At 47.0% G+C, this 25,210-nt stretch overlaps 1 protein-coding gene across 1 annotated transcript; it reads right to left on the bottom strand.

The window, feature by feature from the left end:
• Positions 1-1,232: 1,232 nt before the first annotated feature.
• On the bottom strand, positions 1,233-17,865 carry ENTREP3 (endosomal transmembrane epsin interactor 3). The gene is given in 13 exon segments (XM_087943670.1): positions 1,233-3,219; positions 5,385-5,620; positions 7,234-7,305; positions 8,385-8,537; positions 8,540-8,905; positions 10,034-10,121; positions 11,454-11,553; positions 11,807-11,967; positions 12,321-12,428; positions 13,291-13,404; positions 13,645-13,836; positions 15,870-15,926; positions 17,414-17,865. Coding segments are annotated over 13 exon segments (2,025 nt in total). The 5' UTR covers positions 17,636-17,865; the 3' UTR covers positions 1,233-3,063.
• Between the last annotated feature and the right edge of the window lie 7,345 nt (positions 17,866-25,210).

Here is a 25,210-nt window from a genome sequence, read left to right as displayed (position 1 = left end):
TGGTGTTTGGGCTGTCCCGCATTGTCAGCTTGTTGTGTAAGAGCAGGAAATCAGAATCAGGTGATTGGCAGGTGACAGGATGTCCCAAACACCCTCCTCTGTGAAATATCTCTCTCTTATTTACGTGACAAGGTTGTTTCATTGTCGCACAACGTGTGTCCTGGACAAGGGTGTGATTCGTATGGGGCAACCCAGGACCGGCTGCCAAAGTCCACTAATCCTGGATTAATTGCAAAACTTTTTGATGGAGCTGTTTATCCTACGTGCTCGTGGATTGCAATCCCAGCCCTTCGTTTCCCCCCGATGACGTTACTTCCGGCCTTGGCGAAGGGCGCGCGGGAATGTTTTCATTCATTTGCACGGCGCGGTTGATTCAGGGAGTCCTCCGTGGAGCCCCTGGCTCGTTTAGTGACCGTTACTGCGGGGATGAAAGAATAATAACTTGGCCAACAGACTTTGCAATTTCCTGCGAAGTGCAAGTGAGGTCGGACCATAAGCATGGTCGCGGTGTCACTTAATGACAGCTTTGTTTAATGACCGAGATGCTGGTCCTTCCTTCCTACCTTCTTTCTTTCTCATCTCCCTTCACTTTCCCTTCCTTCCTCCCCTTTTTCTTCATCTCCCTCCTTTCCTTTTTTCTTTTTCTTCTTTTTCTTTCTTTCCTTTCTTTCTCATCTCCCTTCCTTCCTCCCCTTTTCTTTATCTCCTTCCCTCCCTTTTCTTTCCTTTCTTTCTTTTTCTCTTTTTCTTTCCTTTCTTTCTCATCTCCCTTCCTTCCTCCCCTTTTCTTTTTCTTTATCTCATTCCCTCCCTTCTTTTCTTTCTTTTCTTTCTTTCTTTTTTCTTTTTTTCTTTCCTTTTTCTCATCTCCCTTCCCCTTCTTTCTTCTCCTTTTCTTCTTCTTTCTGAAAAAAAATCTCCCTCCCTCCCTTTCTTTTCTTTCTTTTCTTTCTTTCCTTCCTTCCTTCCTTTTTGGCTTTGCTTTCTTTTTTTCATTCTTTACTTTTCTCTCCCTTCCGTGGCCTCCAATTATTTCTTGTGTTTCATCTTTGCCTCTTTCTTCTAAAAAACGTAACAAAGCTAAATAATAATAACCTGTTGAGCTACCAACCAGCCGCAAAGGCTGTGAATCTCAATAAAGATATAATAATAATAATAATAATAATAATAATAATAATAATAATAATAATAATAATAATAATAATAATGGTGCATCCATCCCTCACCCCCAGTCACCCACTCTCATCCTCGATTTTAGATATGGCTTTATTTGTCTTTTCTCAGCTGAGCATTTGTGCATCTCAAGATTTCCAACAGTTTTCCGTACGCGGAAAATCCTGTCTTTCCAAATGTTGGAGCGATGTCATAGGTGGTGCATCTCCTGGGTTGTACATGCAGGCTTGGTTAACGAGCAGAGGCACTGGTGGGGTGGGGGAGAGTTGGCCATCCGCAAACCCCGTTCCCTCCTCCAACTCCCCCCACCCCCAGATTGAGAAAGTCGGGAAAGGTGACGGCGGGATCTTACCGCATGCGCCTTCCGAAAACAGGAAACCCAAACTGGGTTTGGAGTCAAGAGGACATGCCAAACGGCGGGAAAAATAATCTCTTGGGGGAAATCGCTGGGGAAACGTTTGGAGGTCTCGCCTCCTTTTGCAGAATCTCCGGATTGACGGAGAGCAAAATAGGTGAATTTTGCGAGGGCAGGAAGAGGTCAGAGGTACCGCTGACCCCCTTTTCTCGTCTGAGGAAGCTTCTGGGCCCCAGAATTGTTGCAATTCCTTACTACAGGTAGTCCTCGACTTACAACAGTACATTTAGTGACCGAAGTTAACAACGGCACTGAAAAAAAGGTAACTCGGGACCTGTTTTCATACTTTTCACACATGATCACGTGATCGAAATTGAGACTCTTTTGTCGACTGACTCGTACTGATGACAGTCGCAGTGTCCCAGGGACAGGTGATCTCCGTTTTGCGACATCGAAATCAATGGAGAAGCCAGTTTTACTTAACAGCCGTATTCCTAGCTGCAGTGATTCCCTTAACAGCTGTGTGGCAAGAAAGGTCGCAAAACAAGGCCAAACTCGCTTAGCAGCCATCCGGCTCAGCAACAAAAATGTTGGGCTCCATTGTGGTCGTAAGTCGAGGACTACCTGTACCAACCACCCCCTGTTCTTGTCCATGGGATTGGTCAAGGCCCTGGTATTGTCATAATTTCTTCCTCTGAGGGTTCTGCGGAACCTCCAAGGGGAGAGGCAGTCTATCGTGGGAAAGCGGGTACCCTCAAACCGTGACCCAAATTATTTTGGGGTGCCGAGGGAGAATCTGGGGCTGCTTTGGGGTTATCTCCTCTCTCCTCCCCCCCCTCCCAGTCCATGATGGCCTCTCTGAGGGAAAGCACCCCAAAAAGGCACAGCGCGAAAGTGAGGTATCCACAAGAGAGGGACAAATGCAAGAGACAGGTGTACAAGGAACCGAAGAGCGCGACACGGCGGACGTATCGTGGATAAACGGGAACAGCATCTCGGAGGCGGTGAATCCGGGATAGAACGAAAGGATTATGGGTCCAATGGTGTATCCGAGCCTTTGGATCCGTCTTTCCCATTGAGACGTACGAAAGACGTTCAAGGAGATCTCTCGTTTCACATCTGCTCGCCGGATTAACTACCGCGCAGATAACCGGGACTCCAGAATGAGAGTCGGTGGAGCCCTTGAGAATCGAGTGTTGATTGTCATATTCGGTAGCACGGGTCAGCATGCCCATCCTCTCGGTGTGCCAGCAGCCAGGCGAGCCCTCCTTCCTTGACCCCTTGGCTCAAGTTTTGGGGTTCCCCTGAAAAAGAATTTTTGGACAATTGCTGTGCAGGAGCGCGAGACTCCCCACTTTGGTTTTGCATGGATCCTGAGCAAGGCGGAATAATTTCCAAGCAACCGAGTCGGTGGACCTGGTAGGCCGTTCTGGTACATTGTACGGCGAGGACATTCGCCAGAGATCCCGTCTCATGGCGGGGTTTTTTTTCACGCCAACTCCTCTTCCACAGAGGACAAGCATAGGAGGCAGCCTTCAGAGATTGCTTTCTCGCAGAAGTCCACTCAGGCTGCAGGGACGTCTTTGGTCCAGCCGGCGACTGGACAGCAGACGCCGTAAGGGAGAGGTCGAATTCAGATCTCCGCAGCTCTGCAGATGGATGCCGTTGGACGAACTCCCCAGCCTTAACACCTGAAAAAACCCAAGGAATCATGTGAGAATGGCTGAGAAAGACAGGTCATAAGTCGATAGGAAAAGAGAGGATTTGGATGAGGAAAAATAACTAAGGGTACTCAGGATAAGAAGCGTAATTCGGTAGTACAGTTAGTGCTCAACCAATGACCATCATCACAATTCCTCTATCCATCCATCCATCCATCCATCTACCTCTCTCTATTATTTATTATCTATCTTATCTATCTATCTAGATTTTCTATCTCTTCTATTTATTATCTCTCTCTTTATTATCTTCTATCTACCGACCTACCTCTCTTTTATTTATTATCTATCTTGTCTATCAATCTATATTTTCTCTCTTCTATTATCTCTCTATTATCTCTTATCTATCTATCTATCATCTATCTACCTACCTACTTACCTATCCATCCATCAATCTAACCATCATCTATCTATCTCTATTGTCTGTCTCTTCTACCTACCTATTTCAACTCTAGGAGAAAATCTGTGTAAAATTCACTTACATTCTGTGTCATCCCTCCTTTCTTGAGGGCCCTGGGTAATTAGGTGTTAATTAGCTGACACAATTAGTTAAGCAGGGAACATTCCAAGCTCAATAGAGCAGACTCAAATGAGGTTGATTGTTTACTTTAATTATTGTCTTTATGTTTGCCACTGGGTTATTTGGTTCTTTTTTTTTCTTTTTTCTTTTGCTTTGTAATGTTTCCTTTCTTTGTTTGCATTGCTATTTTTGTTAAATAGGAGGGAAAGGGGGGAGGGAGGGTGAATCAAGAGCATCCAAAGTCAACTGAACACAGAAGGGACTTGGGAGGTTGTCTAGTCTAGCAACCCCATTGCTCAAAAGCAGGATAAATAGTTGTCCAGTCTCTTATTGGAAACGCCCAGTGATGGAGAAGGAAGGAAGGAAGGAAGGAAGGAAGGAAGGAAGGAAGGAAGGAAGGAAGGAAGGAAGGAAGGAAGGAAGGAAAGAAGGAGGGAGAGGGAGGGAGGGAGGGAGGGAAGGAAAATAGGTGGGAAGGAAGGAAGGAGGGAGGGAGAGAAGGAAGGAAGGAAGGAAGGAAGGAAGGAAGGAAGGAAGGAAGGAAGGAAGGAAAATAGGTGGGGAAGGAAGGAAGGAAGGAAGGAGGGAAGGAGGGAGAGAAAGAAGGAAGGAAGGAAAATAGGTGGGAAGGAAGGAAGGAAGGAAGAAAACAGGTGGGCAGGATGGAGGGAAGGAAGAAAAATGGGTGGGATGGATGGAAGAAGGAAGGGAGGGAGGGAGAAAACAGGAAGGAGTAGGAAGGAGGGAGGGAAGGAAGGAAAGAGAAAAAAGGAAGGAATAGGAAGGAAGGAAATTAGGTGGGCAGGATGGAGGGAAGGAAGAAAAATGGGTGGGATGGATGGAAGGAAGGAAGGAGAAAATACCGTGTTTCTCATATAATAAGGCTGGGTCTTATTTTTTTTTGAGCCCCGAAAAAATGGCTAGGCTGTCTTTTCGGGGTGACTTAATTCCCCCTTGCATCTTCGGGCGGGCGGCGACAGCTTGGATGTTGACCTCGGCGTTGGTGGGGCACTTCGTATCAGGGTCAACGCAGGCAGCACCATATCCAGGTGTGCAACAAAAGTACTTCCTAACAGCAAGCCCCCCCACCATTCCCCCCATTTCACCTGTTTTAATATAGGCCTTAATTTGGGGGAGGGGCTTAATTTCATTTCATGCCTATAAAACATGCTGGGACTTCCTATTGGGGGAGGCCGTATTGTTGGAGAAACAGGGTAGGGAGCAGTAGGAAGGAGGGAGGGAAGGAAGGAAGGAGAAAGAAAGAAGGGAGGGAGGGAGGAAAAGAAGTATAGTAGAATATCAGAGTTGGAAGGGGCCTTGGAGGTCATCTAGTCCAACCCCCCCCCTGCTCCCTATACCATTTCAGACAAATGATTGTCCAATCTCTTCTTTGAAAAACCCCAGTGGGGAAAGAAGGAAGGAAGGAAAAGAAGAGGAAGGGAGGAAGAAAAATAGTATAGTAGAACGACAGAATAACAGAGTTGGAAGGGACCTTGGAGGTCTTCTAGTCTAGCCCCCCTAACCCAAGCAGGACACTCTGCCCCATTTTAGACAGATTTTAGACCCCAAACCTTTAAAAAAAAAAAACCTTCTCATTCCTACTTCGCTAAGCCGGTACCTGCTTGTTCCCGCAAGAGCTCATTTCCGCGCCGGGCAAGGTCAGGTTCCGTTTGGATCGGTGCAGGAAACGGGCCATCAGGCTGCGAGACCCCCGGCACACCTTGAGGTCCCCCAGGGAGCGGGTGATAGTCTTGGACAGGTGGTCGGGCACTTTCGGCGGCAGCTCTAGCTTGGATTTGCCGGGCACCGGAGCCAGCAAGAACGGGTCACCGAGACAGGTGTGCAAACACGGCCCTGAGAAGAGGGGAGGGGGAGAATTTAAGTTGGGGCGTGAGCGCCAACTTACAACAGCCCGCCCTCCTCCCTAAACTGCTGCTTACAACCCAGTTAGGGCCCCTTTATAGCACCCTGCGGTCCCGTGAATGCAATTTAGGACGGTTTCGCCGGAAACCCACACATAATCACCGAATAACGAATAGCTGAACGACCGGCGTGAAAACAGTCCTAAAATTGGGTTTGTGACGTTTACCAGCTGTCACGGCTTACGACTGTAATTTGTCGGGCTCCGTACACGGTCGTAAGTCAAGGATTCCTACAGGGAGTTCTTGAATTACTGACCACAAGTAGAGCCCAAATTTTATGGTCGTGCCCCTGTTGGCGTCGGAATCCGAGGAGGAGGAGGAAGATGAACAGCTGACCCAAGGAGTGGGAGTGAGGCTCCGTTGGCTGTGGAGGAAACTGGGGAAGGGCAAAGTCCGGCTGGGCAGAGCAGGGGAGAAGTAGAACAAGGGAGAGGGAGTTCAGAGGAAGACCCAGGCCCACCCCCTCTTCATCCTAGGGCACGCAGGGAGGAACGGAGAAGGGAGCAACATGAGTTGCATGGCTTACGGGGGAGGAAAGGGCCCTGATTCCCTTCATTAGTCACAGCTGGGAAGAGAGTTTAAAAGAAATGCATGCTGAGTGTGGCATCTGCTGGGAGCAAATTTGAGTTTATCTTGTGTTGACTTTAGTTATCTGCGTTCCTGGCGTCTTCCCAACTGTGTTGAGTTATTGCCGTTCCTTCACATCTGGAATTCCTTCTCCTGCCCTGCCGGACTCATTACTTCATTTTGCCTTGTTTGGACTTTAAGTTACAGTTTTTGTTGACCACGTTTTGGACTTGATTCTCTGCAGCCAAAGGCTATTCCTGGGAGAGTTTTTCTCCAGCCCAGAAGGTAACCAGGACATTGGGGGCAAAGTTGGAGCTAATAAAGGGACTCCCACGGATTATCTGACTGTGTTGCCTTTGTGCCACACCCCTTTGGGTCATCCCATTTACGTTGCTAAGTGAAACATTCGTTCGGTGAATTTTGTCGTCCCGTTCCCTGTTTTAACCCCCCTTTCTTGCTGCCGTTGTTAAGCGAATCATTGCAGTTGGGAAGTCAGCCCCATGGTTGTTAAGTGAGTCTGTCTCCCCCCTTGGCTGCTCAGAAGGTCACACACACACACACCGGGATGCTGCAACAGTCATAACTACGAGCCAGGTCTCCTAACATCTGAATTTTGATCAGGTCACCCAGGGGGGTGGGGGAGGAGCTGTTGCAGCAATGGTCGTACGTGCGAAACGTGGTCAGGAATCACGTTTCTCAGGGCCTCCATAGCTTCCTTCACTAAGTGAAACCATCGTAAGTTGGGGACGGCCCAGGAAACCTTGGAGAAATGCCAAGCTGTCCACCCGCCCGCCTTCCCGCCGAGTTTCTAAGAACGAAACCGTTGTACGGGTGAGACTTTCTTGAAGCCTGTGGTTTTTGCAACGAGGGTTTGTTGTCAATCAGGGTGACAACAATTCAGATGCTGCAACGGGGGGACAAAAAAACGATAGTCCTAGGGCAGGTGTGAAATGACCGCTGGGGTGGCTCAGCCCTCACCTGTCTCCGCCGAGCCGTTGGAAGCGTCGTCTCCAGATTCTTTTGTGCAAAATACTTCGTGGTCGTTGGTTTCTGTTGGGGTGGAAGAAAAGGGAGGAAAGGGAGGGGGGAAACACACACGGAAGAGAAAGAATGAAAAACGGAGGGTTTCGTGGCTCCCTGAAAAGGGAGAAGGTTGGATTTTTGGGCTAGGGATGAATCTCAGGGGAGAGGTGACTATCGCGTGGCTCCGTGGCATCTTGCTGCCTGTGTTTGGGTGGCTTGCTGGAACGACTGGCCTCCCGACGTTGAAGAGAACCCTGGAGGCTTTTTTTTTCAAGAAGAGATTGGACAAGCATTTGTCTGAAATGGTATAGGGCTTCCTGCCTAGGGAGGGGGTTGGACTAGATGACCTCCGAGGTCCCTTCCGACTCTGTTCTTCTGCTATGTTTTTCTTTCCTCCCTTCCCTCCCTCCCTTCCTCCCTCCCTCCCTCCCTTCTCCATCACGGGGGGGTTTTCAAGAAGGGATCGGAAAACCATTTCTCTGCAATGGGACATGGACTCCGACTTGATTAGGGGTTGGACTAGATGACCTTCCAACTCTGTTATTCTGCTATGTTTTTCTTTCCTCCCTCCCTTCCTTCCTTCCTCCCTCCCTCCCTCCCTTCTCCATCATTGGGGGTTTTCAAGAAGGGATCGGAAAACCATTTCTCTGTAATGGGATATGGACTCCGACTTGATTAGGGGTTGGACTAGATGACCTCCAAGGTCCCTTCCAACTCTGTTATTCTGCTATTCGGTTTAGGGTTAGGGTTAGGGTTTTCTTTTCTTCTTATTCTTTTTCCTTCCCCTTCCCCTTCTTTCTTCCTTCGCAAAGGGTTGGACTGGAAGACCTCCAAGGTCCCTTCCAATTCTTTTGTTCTCTTATTCTTCCTTTCTTCTCTCCCACCCTCCCTTCCCTCCCTTCCCTCCTTCCTCCCTCTTTTCCTCTGCAGGGGGTTGGACTAGAAGTCCTCCAAGGTCCCTTTGCAACTCTTGTTATTCTGTTATTTTCTGCTATTCTTTTTTTTTTTCCTTGCTTCCCCTTCCCCTTTCTCTTCCTTCACGGGAGGTTGGACTAGAAGACCTCCCAGGTCCCCTTCCATCCTCTTTATTACCCCGTTCTACTCACCCGCCTCCCTGGAGGCGGCCATCCCAGGGTCGCTGTGGGACCGCAGCAGCGGGCATCGGATCACGGGGGACTGGCAGGACGTTTCGCTGCTGCGGCGCTGCCGCCTGGGCCCTTTGCGCGCCGTGACCGCCGACTTGGCCTTCACCCGGACTTCGGGAAACAGGGCCCCGCGCCGTGGCCGAGACCCTCCAGGCGGTGGCAGCTGTGGGTCTGGGCGCTGCCCGCCTCCAGCAGGCCGTCGTACACCGTGCCCGGCGTGGAGCAGGAGAAGGAGCGCTCGCCCGCAGGCGCGCCTGCGGGATGTCCTCAAAGGGGCCTTTGCGGGTGAATCCCGCACTGTCCGCAATCGACGCTCAGGCAGTAATCCGCCCGGCTGCGCTGGATCGAGCGGAAGAGGACGTAATCCACCGAGCAGGCCGAGCCGCTCCCTTCCAGCAGGCAGGAATCCTCCGACGGGCTGCTGTCCCCGGGAATGTCTACGATTTCCGACATGACGAGCGAGTTGCTGTCCATGGAGATCGCTGTTGTTGGGGAGGGAAAAAAAACGAGGCCGCCAAAAATGAAGATCGACAAAAGATTTAGCAACGGGGGAATTTGGAGGGGGCGGGGGGCGGGCTTCATTGTAGCCCGTAAGTCGAGGATTGTAGACGATCCCCCCCCCCATGGATCGCTGCTTTTCTGACCGTCCCTACCAGGGCAGAGGTGGTATTCAGCCGGTTCGAAGCGGTTCTGGAGAACTGGTAGCAAAGATTTTGAGTCGTTCGGAGAACCGGCCAATACCGTGTCAGGATTCCAACACTTAACCTCAATTAAACCATGAGTCTCGAGCCAAACTTCCAAAACTTCCAAAGGATTTATTGGGAGTTAACATGTCCGGCACTGCCTGGTTGCAGCCGACTCTGAGGCCCATCATTCACCGTCACCCTTGACCCTGGTTTTCTCCCCACCCGCTGGGTGTATCATAATTCATATTCTCCAATGGGAAACCTCCGTAGCTCAGAGTCATCCATCATGCTCTCCGGTTAGATCTTTGCACGGCAGAAACTTCAATCACCTAGTTACTATCTTTGAAAACATTGATGGAATGCAATTTCCATTTCCAAGCTGCCGCACTGCTCTTCCCCCTCCCTTTCTGTTGGCAGCTCTGAAAAGACCCTAGAAATATTTTAGGAGTTGATATACCCCCTCTGACTGGACTCCATCACTTCTCTGCCTCCCATCGAGTCCCAGTTGATCGGCTGGGTCTCCTTTGGTTGCCCTGCACAGGAGAACAGAGCTGGAAAGCAGGTTAGTGGGGTTGGGGTGGGAACGGGGATTTTGCAGTATCCTTCCCCTGCCACGCCCACCGAGCCACACCCACAGAACCGGTAGTAAAAAAAAAAACTGCCCCACGGTTGTGTGGAAACCTTGAAAAGATTTCTGGGAATGGGGAATAAATTGGTTTAATCCGTGCACTAAATGCAAATTTAGGGTTGTTGTTTTTTTTTTCTCTCTCTCTCTCTAATCCTCTCCTTATGACCATCTTCTGCCCTTCCTCGTCCTGCAAGGGACGTTGTGGAGGAACAGCTACCCCAAAAGGGCTTTTTCCAAGCTGGGCATTGAAACAATTGTGCATTTGTGTGTGTGTGTGTGTGTGTGTGTGTGTTTACCTTCACCGCTAAGAACAACGGAAGGGACTTGGTTGCAGGAACATGGCCCATGTGATGTTTCGGTAAACTGAGAGTCAAACAGCGTTACCTGCAGAGAACAGACACAAAACATCCATTATTTCACTTCAGGGACGACCGTGAAGTTTTCCAGATATGTGCTACTGTCTTTGGAGGTTCCACAGTGGGCCTAAGTAACAATTCGACACAGGACCTACTGTTATAGCAATAGGAATGGCACTTAAGACTTATATACCGCTTCACCCTGCACTCTCGAAGCGGTTTAGAGTTGGCCTCTTGCCCCCCCCCCCCGCCCCCCCCCCCAACAATCAGGGTCCTCGTTTTACCGACCTCCGAAGGACGGAAGGCTGAGTCAGCCTTGAGCCGGTCAGGATCGAACTGCTGGCAGTTGGGAAGGAAGGGAAAGGTTGGAGGAAAGTAGGGAAGGAAGGACGGGAGGGAGGGAGGGAGGGAAGGAAGGAGGGAGGAAAACGAAGGAAGGAAGGGATAGGTTGGAGGAAGGAAGGATGGAAGGAGGAAGGAAAAGGAAGGAAGGAAGAGATAGGTTGGAGAAAGGAAGGGAAGGAAGGACGGGAGGGAGGGAGGGAGGGAAGGAGGGAGGAAAACGAAGGAAGGAAGGGATAGGTTGGAGGGAAGGAGGGAAGGAAGGATGGAAGGAGAAAGGAAAAGGAAGGAAGGAAGAGATAGGTTGGAGAAAGGAAGGGAAGGAAGGACGGGAGGGCGGGAGGGAAGGAAGGAGGGAGGAAAACGAAGGAAGGAAGGGATAGGTTGGAGGGAAGGAGGGAAGGAAGGATGGAAGGAGGAAGGAAAAGGAAGGAAGGAAGAGATAGGTTGGAGGGAAGGAAGGATGGAAGGAGGAAGGAAAAGGAAGGAAGGAAGAGATAGGGTTGGAGGAAGGGAAGGAAGGAAGGACGGGAGGGAAGGAGGAAGGAAAAGGAAGGAAGGACGAGATAAGTTGGAGGAAAGGAGGGAAGGAACGATGGGAGGGAAGGAGGGAGGAAAAGGAAGGAAGGAAGAGATAGGTTTGAGGAAAGGAGGGAAGGAAGGACGGGAGGGAAGGAGGGAGGAAAAGGAAGGAAGGAAGAGATAGGTTGGAGGAAGGGAAGGAAGGGAGGGACGGGAGGGAAGGAGGGAGGAAAAGGAAGGAAGGAAGAGATAGGTTGGAGGAAAGGAGGGAAGGAATGATGGGAGGGAAGGAAGGAAAAGGAAGGAAGGAAGAGATAGGTTGGAGGAAGGGAAGGAAGGAAGGACGGGAGGGAAGGAGGGAGGAAAAGGAAGGAAGGACGAGATAGGTTGGAGGAAGCGCGCAAGTGAGGATAGTCAATGGATGACATTCCCAGAAAATAAGGCCCGGTGCCTTTTTTGGGGGGTTCAAGAGCAGAAAGAGGCTATCCAACCATACCTGGCTGTCCCCACGGAGCCCCATAACAGCCTCATAACTTGGGGGGAAGTCGGTGGGGTACAGGGGGACCGGGCTGTCCATGGAACCGTTGTAAGTAATGCTACGCAACCACGAGAAGGGGAAAAAAGCAGAAAAAAGATATTCTCCCTTAAACGGATGGAATCAACAGCTCCCCGGCCACAACAAAGAAATTCAGAGTTTTTTTTTTAAAAAAAACCCGCTTCCGGTTCGATTTTACACCTTTCCCATTTGTGACATGCTAAAGTCCTCGAGTTACGTCCGGTCACTTAGCGGCGGTTGTAACTCGAGTTTGTTCCATGCCCTGCAATCCATATTTTTTTTAGCAACCTCACCTCTGAGCATCCGTCTCGGAACTGCAGGTATATTCCGGGGGGTAGTAAGGTGGGGGAGGAACGGGGGGCACAAACTCATCCAAATCCAACATGTGTTGCAAAAAAGTATCTGGAGGAGACGTACAATCCAGCGTGACGGAACTGGACCGAGGTGGAGAAAGCTGAAAACATGGAAAGAAAAATGGATAAATAAAATTAAACCCCGGCAGGAAACAGTGTGAGAGAGAGAGAGAGAGAGAGAAATACCTTGTTAAATTAAACCTGGCTGGAAAGGATGAGAAAAATCCAGTTTGGGTCACCACATTACCCCCAAAAAAAGTTTTTAGAAGTTTTTAACCAGAGACTGATTTGTTTGAAGTGGTTTAGGGTCTCCTGCTTGAGCAGGGGGGCTGGACTAGATGACCTCCAAGGTCCCTTCCGGCTCTAAACTGTTCCAATTCTTATTTTTTTTTATTTTTTTTGTTAGCGTCTCTGCTCGTGAGTCGAAGCCAACCTGCGTTTTTCGGCCACTCACCACATGGACGATGTCGACCGAGAAAATTTGGATGCAACACATGATGGCGGACAGGGTGCAAACTACAATGGAGAAGATGGTTAAGCCGCAGATGCTGAACAGCAGGTCCTACGGGAGAGCGAAGGGAAAATTGTCAGAAGGGAGTAACAGAGGAAAGGAAAGGGCGAGGAAGCGCATTTTAGCTACTCTTTAAGTTCTGGAGAAATTCCAGAACAAGGGTAATAACGACAGCCAAATATCTGGAACGTTGCTTGAAAAACTGTCGGCATTGACAAAATCCCCATCGGTCAATTGCAAAAGGCAGCTTAAACCCTACGAGACCTCTCGCCCCATCAAACATTCACCCCTGCCTTATCCCAGGTCCTTGGGGAGGATAAGTGGATAAAAACAATGAATCCAGTCTAAACGTTCTGGCTGGCTGTGTGACAGAACCAAATAATAGCCATCGAACACTCTCAGCATTAACAAAATCCCCGTCGGTCAATTGCAAAAGGCCGTTTGACTTGGAAAAGCTTCAATCCTGCCGCGAGACTTTTAACACCGTCAAACAACCACATCTGTCTATCCCCAGGTCCTTTGGAAGGACTTGGAAAGGTGGACAAAAAAGGCCAAATCCGGTTTAAACATCTGGCTGTATGAGGAACCATAAGAACGGCATCGACAAAAGTCCCCGTCGGTCAATTGCAAACAGCAGCTTGACTTGGGGCAGCTGACATCCTGCAACAATAGTTTGAATGTGATTAAACAACCACATCTGTCGATCCCAAATCCTTGGGAAGGGCTTCATGGGGGAGCATAAAAAAAAAAATCTAAACATCTGGCTGACTTTGAAGCGAACCATAATAATGTCAATAATCATGGGAAATCTTAAACGAGGTTCCGTTTGCCTGTCCCAGCGAATTCTGTCCATTTCACCAGCTATTTCCACCCCCCCCGGTGGACAGTGCGAAATCTTCTCCTGCCCACTCACTTTCAGAACCAGAAGAATGCTGGAACAATTCGAATCCACTTCAGCTTTATTGCCGCAGGCAGGAATCCCCGATTCGGACGGCGAGTAGATGCATTTCTTATACAGAAAACTAGTCTGCGAATGAAAAGAGAGACCGTTGCATCTTAAAGCATGCTGGCTGGGGGATTCTGGGAGTTTTGAGAGCATTCTCTGGATGGTGTCAGGAGTGGGATACACACTTTTTCCTGCTCTGTCTCCAAGGTAGCAGGCTGAGAAAGGCTGAAATGAACCCCTCTTCCCTTCCCCCTGGCCACCAAAACTCGCTCCTCCAGCTGTGATTTCTCCCCCCCCAGCCCTGCCCTCCTCATCACCGACCTGTTGCAGCCCCACCTGGGCTTTCAGGCTGCGTCGCCATCCCACCTCCTTTGGGATGGGAGATCCATCGCGCTGCCTTATCCGCTCGCAGACCTCCAGGGACTTCACCTGCTGGGCGTGCTGGCAGGACAGAATAGAGCCGGCCAGGGTCAGCATCACCCCTAAGACGGACAGCAGGGTGAAGAAGGTGATCTGGGGAGGAGGGGGAGAGCGGAGAACAGGCAGTTCAGGGTGCAGAAGGCTGCCAGAAATGCTCAAAAATATCAGGGGGGGGGGGGGAAATCCTAGACTTTTTTTTATCTTGAAAATTTTTAAGTTTTCACTGATCAAATGATACCGAATCTCTATTACACTATTTTCTCTCTCTCTCTCTCTCTCTCTCTCTCTCTCTCTCTCTCACCTCTATCTACCCACCCACCCACATACATACATACATACATATACATTGATCGATATTATTTGTCTATCATCTCTCTCTTGAAGATACATCTATTTGTCTTTGCTATCTATCAATATCTACATCTATCTTATCTATCTCTATATCTATTGATCTATCTAATCATCTATTATTTGTCTATCAATCATCTCTCTCTCTAAGATCATTTATTTGTCTGCTTTTTACTATCTATATCTACATCTATCTATCTATCTGTCTGTCTATCTGTCTGTCTTATCATCTCTCTCTCTCAGATCTGCCTCTTTGTCTATCATCTATCATTTGTCTTATCATCTCTCTAGTATCTGTCTATTGTCTGTCTGCCCACCCATCCATCTCTCTCCCCATCCCTCTGTCCCTACCTACCTACCCATCTATCCATCTATCATCTATATATACATTGATCTATCTATGGCATTCGGCTTTGTTCGGGTATTTTCCCACGTGATTGTAGTTGTTATCTATCTATCTATCTATCTATCTATCTATCTATCTATCTATCTATCTATCATCTATCTATCTATCTATCTATCTATCTATCTATCTATCTATCTTATCTATCTCTATCTATTGATCTATAATCATCTATCATTTGTCTATCAATCATCTCTAAGATCATCTATTTGTCTGTTTTTGGTATCTATATCTACATCTACCTATCTATATATCCATCTATTATTTCTCTATATATTCTCTCTCTCTCTCTCTCTCTCTTTCATCTACCATTTTTGTCTTATCATCTCTCCCTCTAGGATCTGTCGGTCGTCTGTCTGTCCATCCATCCATCCATCCATCCATCCATCCATCCATCCATCCATCTTACAGCATCTATCTATCTATCTATCTATCTATCTATCTATCAATATCTATCTATCATCTATCTCCACTCTCATCATCTATCTATCTATCTATCTATCTACTACAATATCATATCTATCTACAGCCCTCCTACCACCCTCCCATCTATCTACTATCTATCTATCTATCTCTATCTATCTATCTATCTATCTAGCCTCTATCTATCTACCTACCTCTCACTCATCTATCTATCTATCTATCTATCTATCTATCTATCTATCTATCTATCTATCTATCTATCCTCTATCTATCTATCTACCTCATCTATCTACCTACCTCCACTATCTATCTATCTATCTATCATCTATCTATCTATCTATCTATCTATCTATCTATCTATCTATCTATCTATCTATCTATCTATCTATCTATCATCTACCTCTCACTCATCTACCTACCTACTATCTATCTACCTACCTACTATCTATCTATATATATATCTATCTATCTATCTATCTATCATCTATCTATCTATCTATCTATCTATCTATCTATCTATCTATCTATCTATCATCTATCTAGCCTCTATCTATCTACCTCTCACTCATCTACCTACCTACTATCTATCTACCTACCTACTATCTATCATCTATCTATCTATCTATGTATCTATCTATCTATCTATCTATCTATCTATCTATCTATCTATCTATCTATCTATCATCTATCTATCTATCTATCTATCTACAGTATCTATCATCTATCTGTCTGTCTGTCTATCCCTTCTGTCTATAATTAGCTTTTGTGTAAGAGATTTTGGCTGCCGCCGAGGAATCAAATTGCCTTGTGCAAAATCGTGCAAAAACGCCTGTTTGCATCTGAAATGCAAAGGGGGGGATGGACAAAGGGGTGGCCCGTTTTGGGGGTCCGAGGGCCACCCTGGATGCGTCCCCCGGTGCTTTCCTACTTGCCCACAAAGCTCCCCACTTACCACGGGGGTGAACGGGCGTCTCCATGAAACAATGCCAACCACACCGGAGAATGCCAGCTAGAGAGAGAGAGAGAGAGAGAGGAAACCAGAATGAGAAATTGCAAGCATCACGGAAAGAAAACACGGCCTCTACACAAAAGCGGCTTTTTCATCGCTCCAGAATCCAGGTAGCCCTCAAATTAATAGAAATAATCTAATAGGGCTGGAAAGGACCTTGGAGGTCCTCAAATCCAAACTTACGCCATTTCAGACAAACGGCTGTCCAATCCCTTTCTTAAACACTTCCAGTAGCCCCATCCAACCGTCTTTCCCATTTTCCCATTTGGGAAGCCTGTGGTTAGGAAAGTTTCCCTCCCCCTCCCCCGTGGCATGGCATCTTGCAAACGTCTTGGCTGAGAGGCTCGTAAAATGGCAAAGCCGGGGGCACCAGCGGGCATCGCTCTCTTTTACACGTCTAATGGAAAGACTTTGCCCTGAATAATTTATCGCTGCGTCTCGAGGCAAGGCAGATGAAATGCCGCTAATGCAAAAAGGGCCGGGAACTTCGGCCAGCCGGAGAAAGGAGGGAGAGCCAATTTCCAGAAAGGGAGAAGAGTTGTTGTTTTTTTTTGCCTTTCGATCTTTCTAGAAAGAAAGCTCTCCAGAGCCAGGAAAACATATATTTATATACCGTATCGTAAAACCGATTAGCTGAAAAGATAGGTGTGTCTCCCGTGTTAGGACTAACGTGTGGGCAGCGTCGGTTGGATTTCTTCGGTTCGATTTGATTCAGTTCGATTTTGAATTCAATTCAGTTCTGCTCAGTTCTTTTCTGTATTCTATAATATTTTCTATTCTCTTCCGCTCTTTTCTTCTATCTTCCCTTATGTTTTCCATATTTTATTTTCTCTTCTCTTCTATTTATTCTATTTTCTATTCTATTTTCTATTTGATTCTATATTCCATTCCATTCATTCCATTCCATTCCATTCCATTCTATTCTATATTCTATTCCATTCTATTCTATTCTATATTTCTATTCCATATTCTATATTCTATTCTATTCTATATTCTATTCTGTTCTCTCTACTATTCTTTATTCTATTCTAATTCTATCATTCTATTCTATTCTCTACTATTCTATTCTTTTTTCTATTCTAATTAATTTCTATTCTATTTTCTATAGGCGTACTTAGCCTTTCCTCCTTTCCTTTCCTCCCTTTAATTCCTTCCCTCCCTCCTTCTCTTCCTTTCCATCTCCACCTCCTCGTCCATCTTCTCTTCCTTCCTTCCTTCCTTCCTTCCTTCCTTCCTTCCTTCCTACCTACCTACCTACCTACCTACCTAACCTACCCCCACTTCTTGCTGGGTGTTTGGGCCTCTTGAAATTCAGCTCATCTTCCAAAGCTTCAAACCCTTCGAACTATTTCAGATCGGGTTTTTTTTGGCGGGGTGGGGAGAATATCTGGTTGGAAGCAACAGAGATGGCGCGATCTTTCACCCTTACTCCCCCCACCCCAAAAAAACCCCACTCTCCCACCAAATCTTTCCAGAAGAAAACTCACCGGAAAACCGGCCCAGATGGGACAGGAATTCCCTATGGGATGCTGAGACGGGATGGAAGTGGTGACCAGCAAACTCAGCGTCACGATGAGGATTCCCAAGATCATCTGGATGAAGCCCAAGAGGAGGATAATTTGCAGCCAAGCCCTTCGCACACGCAAGTGTGTAAAACTGTGAGAGGTTCGGCCAGTGAGGGAGCAGCTGGAGTCGCTGCGGGAGGGCATGGTGAGGGAGCCCCCCAAAAAGCAGACTCATGAAAGGGCTCCAAAAAGAGCCCCAAACAATTATTTTAAAAAAAACAATAACTGAGGACTAGAAACATGGAGGAAAGCAAACAAGAGATTATTTATCTTTCTTTCCCGCAGCGGCGTCCAGCCAATTCCAATCCTTTGGAATTATCAGCTTCCAGACTTTATAAAATGCATATTTTGCAGGCAAACTCCCACTTTCCTCCCCCCCCAAAAAAATTTTTTTAAAGGAAAATAAGTCTTTTGGGGTGGGTCCTTCTTTTCCTATAGAAAAAAGAGTTCCACTTGAATTCTTTAGGCCACTCCAGGTGAGATTTCCATTTTTGCCAAGGATTTTAAAATATATATATGTGATTTTGGCCCAGTTTTGCTAGTAGACCCATCTGGAAATCCATGAAAAGAGCGTTCCTGGGCACGTGCAGAGAGCCAGGTCAATTCCAGGCAAGAAGGCCAGGAAAAATAAAACCATAATTTAAGTCCAGTTGCTTTTTATTATTTAGATCACCAAGATGGGGGTTTTTTTTTCTTCTTCTTCCTTTAAAAGCTGAGAAACATAGAGATCATCGGTCGGTTTCCGGAGTGAGATTATCCTAAAAGGAAAAATACATTAAAAAAAACAAAACAAAACCTTTCCAAGTACAAAACAGAGAAAAAAAGCACAATTTCTCCTGGGTTTTTTTTTGGTGTGTGTGTGTGTGTGTGTGTGTGTGTGTGTGTGTGCTGAGATTAAGCAGTTTTGTGTCTCCCCACAAATTCAGCCTCAGAAATCAAACATGAAAGCTGCCCCCCAAAATGATGACGTTGGAAGCAAATTTAGCCGTTTGGAAGCATTTTTCCCTGCACGGAGCCTTTCCCTTCCTTTCTTCCTTTTCCATCACTCCTTCTCCTCTTCCTCTTTTCTTTCATCTCCATCTCTTTCTCTACTTCTTCTGACTTCCTTCATCTTTCTTCTCCTTCCTTGCCTCCCTTCTCTGTCGCTCCTTCTCTTCCTCTTTCCTTCCATCTCTGTCTCTATCTCCTTGTTTCTTTCCTTCCTTCCCTGCCTCTCCCTTTCCCTTCCTATTTCCTTCTCTCCCCTTCCTTCCTTCCTCACTCTCCTTCCTTCCTTTTCATTCTGATATCCTTCCTTCCTTCCTTCCATTCATCCATCCTTTCTCCCTTCCTTCCTCCCTCCCTCCACACCTTCCTTCCTCCTTCCTTTTTCCTCCTCACTCTCTCCTTCGTTCTTCCTTCCTTCCTTTTCATTCTGATCTCCTTCCTTCCATCCATCTATCCATCCTTTATCCCTCCCTCCCTCTCTCCTCCACACCTTCCTTCCCTCCTTCCTTTTTCCTCCTCACTCTCTCCTTCGTTCTTCCTTCCTTCCTTTTCATTCTGATCTCCTTCCTTCCATCCATCTATCCATCCTTTATCCCTCCCTCCCTCTCTCCTCCACACCTTCCTTCCCTCCTTCCTTTTTCCCTCCTCACTCTCTCCTTCGTTCTTCCTTCCTTCCTTTTCATTCTGATCTTCCTTCCTCCTCCCTTCCATCCATCCATCCATCCATCTATCCATCCTTTATCCCTCCCTCCCTCTCTCCTCCACATCTTCCTTCCCTCCTTCCTTTTTTCCTCCTCACTCTCTCCTTCGTTCTTCCTTCCTTCCTTTTCATTCTGATCTCCTTCCTTCCTTCCATCCATCCATCCTTTATCCCTCCCTCCCTCTCTCCTCCACACCTTCCTTCCCTCCTTCCTTTTTTCCTCCTCACTCTCTCCTTCGTTCTTCCTTCCTTCCTTTTCATTCTGATCTTCCTTCCTCCCTTCCATCCATCCATCCATCCATCCATCTATCCATCCTTTATCCCTCCCTCCCTCTCTCCTCCACACCTTCCTTCCCTCCTTTTTTTCCTCCTCACTCTCTCCTTCGTTCTTCCTTCCTTCCTTTTCATTCTGATCTTCCTTCCTCCCTTCCATCCATCCATCCATCTATCCATCCTTTATCCCTCCCTCCCTCTCTCCTCCACACCTTCCTTCCCTCCTTCCTTTTTCCTCCTCACTCTCTCCTTCGTTCTTCCTTCCTTCCTTTTCATTCCGATCTTCCTTCCTCCCTTCCATCCATCCATCCATCCATCTATCCATCCTTTATCCCTCCCTCCCTCTCTCCTCCACACCTTCCTTCCCTCCTTCCTTTTTCCTCCTCACTCTCTCCTTCGTTCTTCCTTCCTTCCTTTTCATTCTGATCTTCCTTCCTCCCTTCCATCCATCCATCCATCCATCCATCTATCCATCCTTTATCCCTCCCTCCCTCTCTCCTCCACACCTTCCTTCCCTCCTTTTTTTCCTCCTCACTCTCTCCTTCGTTCTTCCTTCCTTCCTTTTCATTCTGATCTTCCTTCCTCCCTTCCATCCATCCATCCATCTATCCATCCTTTATCCCTCCCTCCCTCTCTCCTCCACACCTTCCTTCCCTCCTTCCTTTTTCCCTCCTCACTCTCTCCTTCGTTCTTCCTTCCTTCCTTTTCATTCTGATCTTCCTTCCTCCCTTCCATCCATCCATCCATCCATCCATCTATCCATCCTTTATCCCTCCCTCCCTCTCTCCTCCACACCTTCCTTCCCTCCTTCCTTTTTCCTCCTCCTCACTCTCTCCTTCGTTCTTCCTTCCTTCCTTTTCATTCTGATCTTCCTTCCTCCCTTCCATCCATCCATCCATCCATCCATCTATCCATCCTTTATCCCTCCCTCCCTCTCTCCTCCACACCTTCCTTCCCTCCTTCCTTTTTTCCTCCTCACTCTCTCCTTCGTTCTTCCTTCCTTCCTTTTCATTCTGATCTTCCTTCCTTCCTCCTTCCATTCATCCATCCTTTCCCCCTCCTCTTCCTTCTCCATCACTCCTTCTCTTCCTCTTTCCTTTCCTCTCCGTAGCTCCTTCTTCACACCTTCTCCTTCCTCTTCCTCCTCCCCACAGCTGGAAAAAAACATCTGTCATCCACACAGTGTCTGGGGGAGGATTTGGGGGAGGGGGGAGGGAACAGGGAGTGGAGAAAGCTATGGCAGGAAACTCCGAGGGCTGTCAGGGCAGTGCAAATCCCCCATTTGTGTGTGTTGTCACCCCGGGAAAGTTTGCGGTCCAGATTTATTTATTTCACCATCTGGTGAAGCCTGCTCCCCTCTTTCTCCCGTCACTCCTGGGAGGAGGGATGCTTTCAAAGAGGGCTTTTCCATGGGGGGGAGGAGGAGAGGTCTGGAATTGGGGCACCCTGAACCCCAATCCCTGTTGGGAGTCCTGGAGATAAAAAAATAAATAAATCCCAGAGAGAAAAGGCCCAATTTCTCTCTCTCTCTAGTTTGGAGAATGAGAAGGGAGGGGAATGTCACAGCTTCTTCCTTTTTAAAAACTTAAAAAATTCAGCCAGCCCAACCCTGAATTTGCAGCAAAACCTTAGCCTGGGTGCTTTTTTCCCCTCCACCCCATGAAGGGTCCCCCAAGCTCCACCCAACAGGCTCTCCCCCTGAAAAATCAATTTCTACCCCAACCCCTCCGTCCTCCCCCCTTTTTTTCTCCTGGGCCCCAAAGAGGAGTTAAAAATCAGGTGCAGCCTTACCAAGAAGGCGAGGAGTCATTTTGCTCGGCTGCAGGACCGCTCCAAGCCAGGGATGCCCTTAAGCTCCGCCTCCCTTTCCGCTAAGTGCCTGCATCCTTCGCCAGCCCGGTCCTGATGCTGCAGGGAGGGGAAAGGGGGGAAAAATAATAATTTTTAAACACACACACACACACACACACACAGACTACCCTGCTGCATCTTGGGAGCTGTAGTTTTCCAGCCAGAATCCTGAAATTGGACGCCGTTCCAGCCTGTTTCACAAAACAGGGCAGAACTGGGATGGGATGGGTGGGGGAAAGAGAGAACAAATTGGGTTTTCCCCCCCACAGAGGTAGGTGGGTAGGTGGGTGGTTTTTACGTGCTTTTTCCCTGGTTTTTTGTTTTTGTTTTTAGTCTGCTTTTTGCAATCTTGCTTCCTCCCGGTTCCGATTCTTCAAATTTTGCAACAATTCCTTTTTTAAGAAAACAAAACAAAAAAAAAACAGCTTTTCTAATTGTTTTGGGGGCCCTTTGGAGCCCCGACCAAGCATCTGAAAAACACTGGGGAAAAAAAATTCAGACCTGCTCTGCAAATCTCGTCTCCGTCTTCTCGTTTTTGGTTCGAATTCCATCATTTCGCAACGATGCCTTTAAAAATTATTTTTTTTAAAAAAAAACCAAGTAAAAAAACCATTCAGGCCTCTGGAACCCATTTTCGAACTGCTGAAAAATTCAGATCTGGTTTGCAATCTTGTCTCCTTGTTAAGTCTTCAAATTTTGCAACAAGTACTTTAAAAAAAAAAAACTTTTACAACGGATTCGTGCCTCCGGAGTCCATTTAGCATCTGAAAAAATAAAACGCTGTTCACCTAATTTCTGCTCGCAGAGGCTTTGGCAACCCTCCCTAGACGGAGGCAGTCTATCTGCAAATTATCTATCTATCTATCATCTATCTATCTATCTATCTATCTATCTATCTATCTATCTATCTATCTATCTATCTATCATCTATCTCTATCTATCTATCTATCTCTCTATCTATATCCATCTCTCTCTCTCCATCTCTTTCTCTCCATCTCTCTCTCCACCTCTCTCTTCATCTCTCTCCATCTCTCTCTCCATCTCTCTCTCCATCTTTCTCCATCTCCCTCCATCTCTTCATTTAGCTCTCCATAGCTCTCCATCTCTCTCCTTCTCCCTCTCTCCCTCCCTCCCTCTCTCTCCATCTCTCTCTCTCCATCCCTCCATCTTTCTCCATCTCTCCATCTTTCTCCATCTCTCTCTCCATCTCCCTCCATCTCTCTACTAGCTCTCTCCATCTCTCCATTTAGCTCTCCATAGCTCTCCATCTCTCTCCTTCTCCCTTCCTCCCTCTCTCTTCATCTCTCTCTCTCTCTCTCCATCTCTCTCTCTCCATCTCTCTATAACTCTCCATCTCTCTCCCTCTCTTTCTCCCTCCCTCCCTCCCTCCTCTAGAGGGATCCAATTAGCATCCTTTGGTTACGCCTGGACACAAAATGTTTTGAGTAGATGCTTTGATCCATCAGGAGCCATACAGGATAGAAGCCAGCTGGGAAAATGTTTCCCGTGAGATCTCTTTGCTAATGGAATGAGATCCATTGCCAATTTTTGCAATCTTTTCGACTCTGCGGCTAAATCCTAGCTGATGGGAATCTCAAACAGGCCCCAGCAAAAAGCCACTTTCTTTTCACAATCATCCCGAGCTCCTAAAAACCAACATTTCCCTTCACTTTTAATTTCTCCGAAATGTCACGTTGTAAAGCGGTGGCTTCTAATTCGCGACGAAGCTGCGTTTTATTCCTATCGGCAACAAAAATTGTTTTTTTGTGTCTGGTAAATGGGTCTTTTTCTCCCTCTTCCTATTAGCAATACTTTAGCTACCTAACTGCTAAGGTCATTTTCTTTCCCCATCAGCCCTAACTTGCGAACAATCAACACAGCCGTGAAAAAAAGCAAAATAAAAAAAAACATGCTAAAATCAGGAGAAAATTTACTCCCCATTCATCTTGGCTACGTTACAAGTCTCTTTTAAAAAGCAAAGAACAAAATTATGCTTAACACTAATGGATGAAGCCTCGCTGGAGATGCCACCTTTTCATCCTCATTCCCCCTACTCCAAATTATATATATTTTTTAGCCAAACTAACTTTTTGTTCACTAAAATCCAGAATTAAGAAAAACTGGGGTTTTTTATTTTTATTTTTAACCATCCATTCGGTTGACCTGGTTATTTGGGAGCTATGCCGTCACATAAATCGTAACCATGAATTATTCACACATTGATGGAACATTGTAAGAAAAGCAATGTAAATTTATAATAATCCTAAATTATCATTATTTGGGGGGGGGGATGTTTTTCTTAATTAATTAATTAATTCCCTTGCAATCCTGGATCTAAACATCAGCGCCCTCTGGTGGACTAGCCAGCTTCCTGCAAGCCCCATCCAGCACAGTATTTTTAACTATGTTAGTAAAAAGTTTTGGCGATGCATTTGCGCGACTTGGTTAACTAGGTTTTAGCCTAGATTACTCGGGAGAGGGGTGTGCCTTTCTGTAACAACCCAGCCTGTTTTGTTACTCTAGAGTTGAAGTGCAGAAAACTGGGTTTCAGTCAAATTTGTTTGAAATTTGAATATTGAGAAAAAGCATTTTAATTGGTGAACATCTTGGTACTCCCTGAAGTTGTCAGAAACAGCGTAGGGTCTCCTACCTGGGCAGGGGGCTGGACTAGATGACCTACAAGGTCCTTTTCAACTCTGCTAATCTGTTAAAAAAAATAGTTGTTGGTTTGCCAACGTTTCATTAGCCAGATGGTCCTTGACTTACAACCATAATTGAACTCCGAGCTTAAACATGGTTGTAAATCAAGGATTACCTGCACAGGTGGGGGAAATGTTGAGATTTGAAGGCTTCTTTGAATCAAAACTTGGGCTGACTTTCCCGTGCCTCTGTTGTCACCAAGGCTTCCTAAGACAGTAACCAATCACACACTTAAGTCCCGAAACCCCCTTTTTTTTTTATTTCAACGGCTGTGAATTACATGCATTCACAGCCGTAATGAGTCCCAGTTTGTGAATAGTCCAACGGAAGTCGGCCACAGTCCTTCGGGATAAAGCTGATAAGCACCCACCTTTATCTCCCTTGAAATGCTGCTAACAACTAAATTGCCAATTGGCTGTGCAAGGCCAAATGGAGCACAGAGTTTAAATCCACCAGAACGAAAAGTTGCTTCCTGCAAAGGCTCCTGTCCCTTTGTTCCTCCTTTATGTCTTATGGGAGGGCCAATCACCTCTAAGCCTTACTCCCGAGTCGCCCCTTTTGTCTTAACTGTTCTTGCCTTCTGACAGCTCTGCGCATGTGCACACTGGGAACAGGCTCCCGCTGTTCCTCTGCCTCGCTGCTGTCAGATTCTGGAGGCTCCGGAATCGGCACATAACTCCCAGATGGCCCTGGTTCCATCTCTGTGTCGGACGCAGGACCCTCGTCCGAGCCCTCCCCAGACTCCAGGACCGGCCCATGTCCCTCCCCACTGTCCAACTCTGCTGCCAGCTCTGCAGGCCTCCAGCAGAGCACAACAGCATGGCCCTCCAAGCAGCTCCTTCCCATTAAAACCAGATAAACCCTTGGGGAAGATTTCTGACCCACTAGAAGCCATCTTTTCCCCAGGAAAACCACGGCTGGCTGAAAACCACGGAGATAAAATGTAGTTTTATTCCTTAAATAAAATTCCATACTCTTGTCTCGCGCTTGACACAGCAAAAAAATAATAATATTAATAATAATAATAAACGGTGAGATGCATAGGGGAAACGGAATTATCATATTTTTGCACATTTACAGACGGGGGACGCGAATCCTTGGAAGGAGACAGAGTTCGAAGAAGAGGGGGAGACATGGGAAAACTTTGGGGAGGGTCTGAAATTTCAGATACCAACAAAGGGGAGACGAGAGGGGCTACCAGTTAGGTT

Source organism: Notechis scutatus, chromosome 14 (genome assembly GCF_049901735.1).
Source record: "Notechis scutatus isolate UNSWTSFEM ecotype Mainland chromosome 14, rNotScu1.2, whole genome shotgun sequence".
Taxonomy (NCBI): domain Eukaryota; kingdom Metazoa; phylum Chordata; class Lepidosauria; order Squamata; family Elapidae; genus Notechis; species Notechis scutatus.
This window is presented reverse-complemented; position numbering and strand designations above follow the sequence as displayed.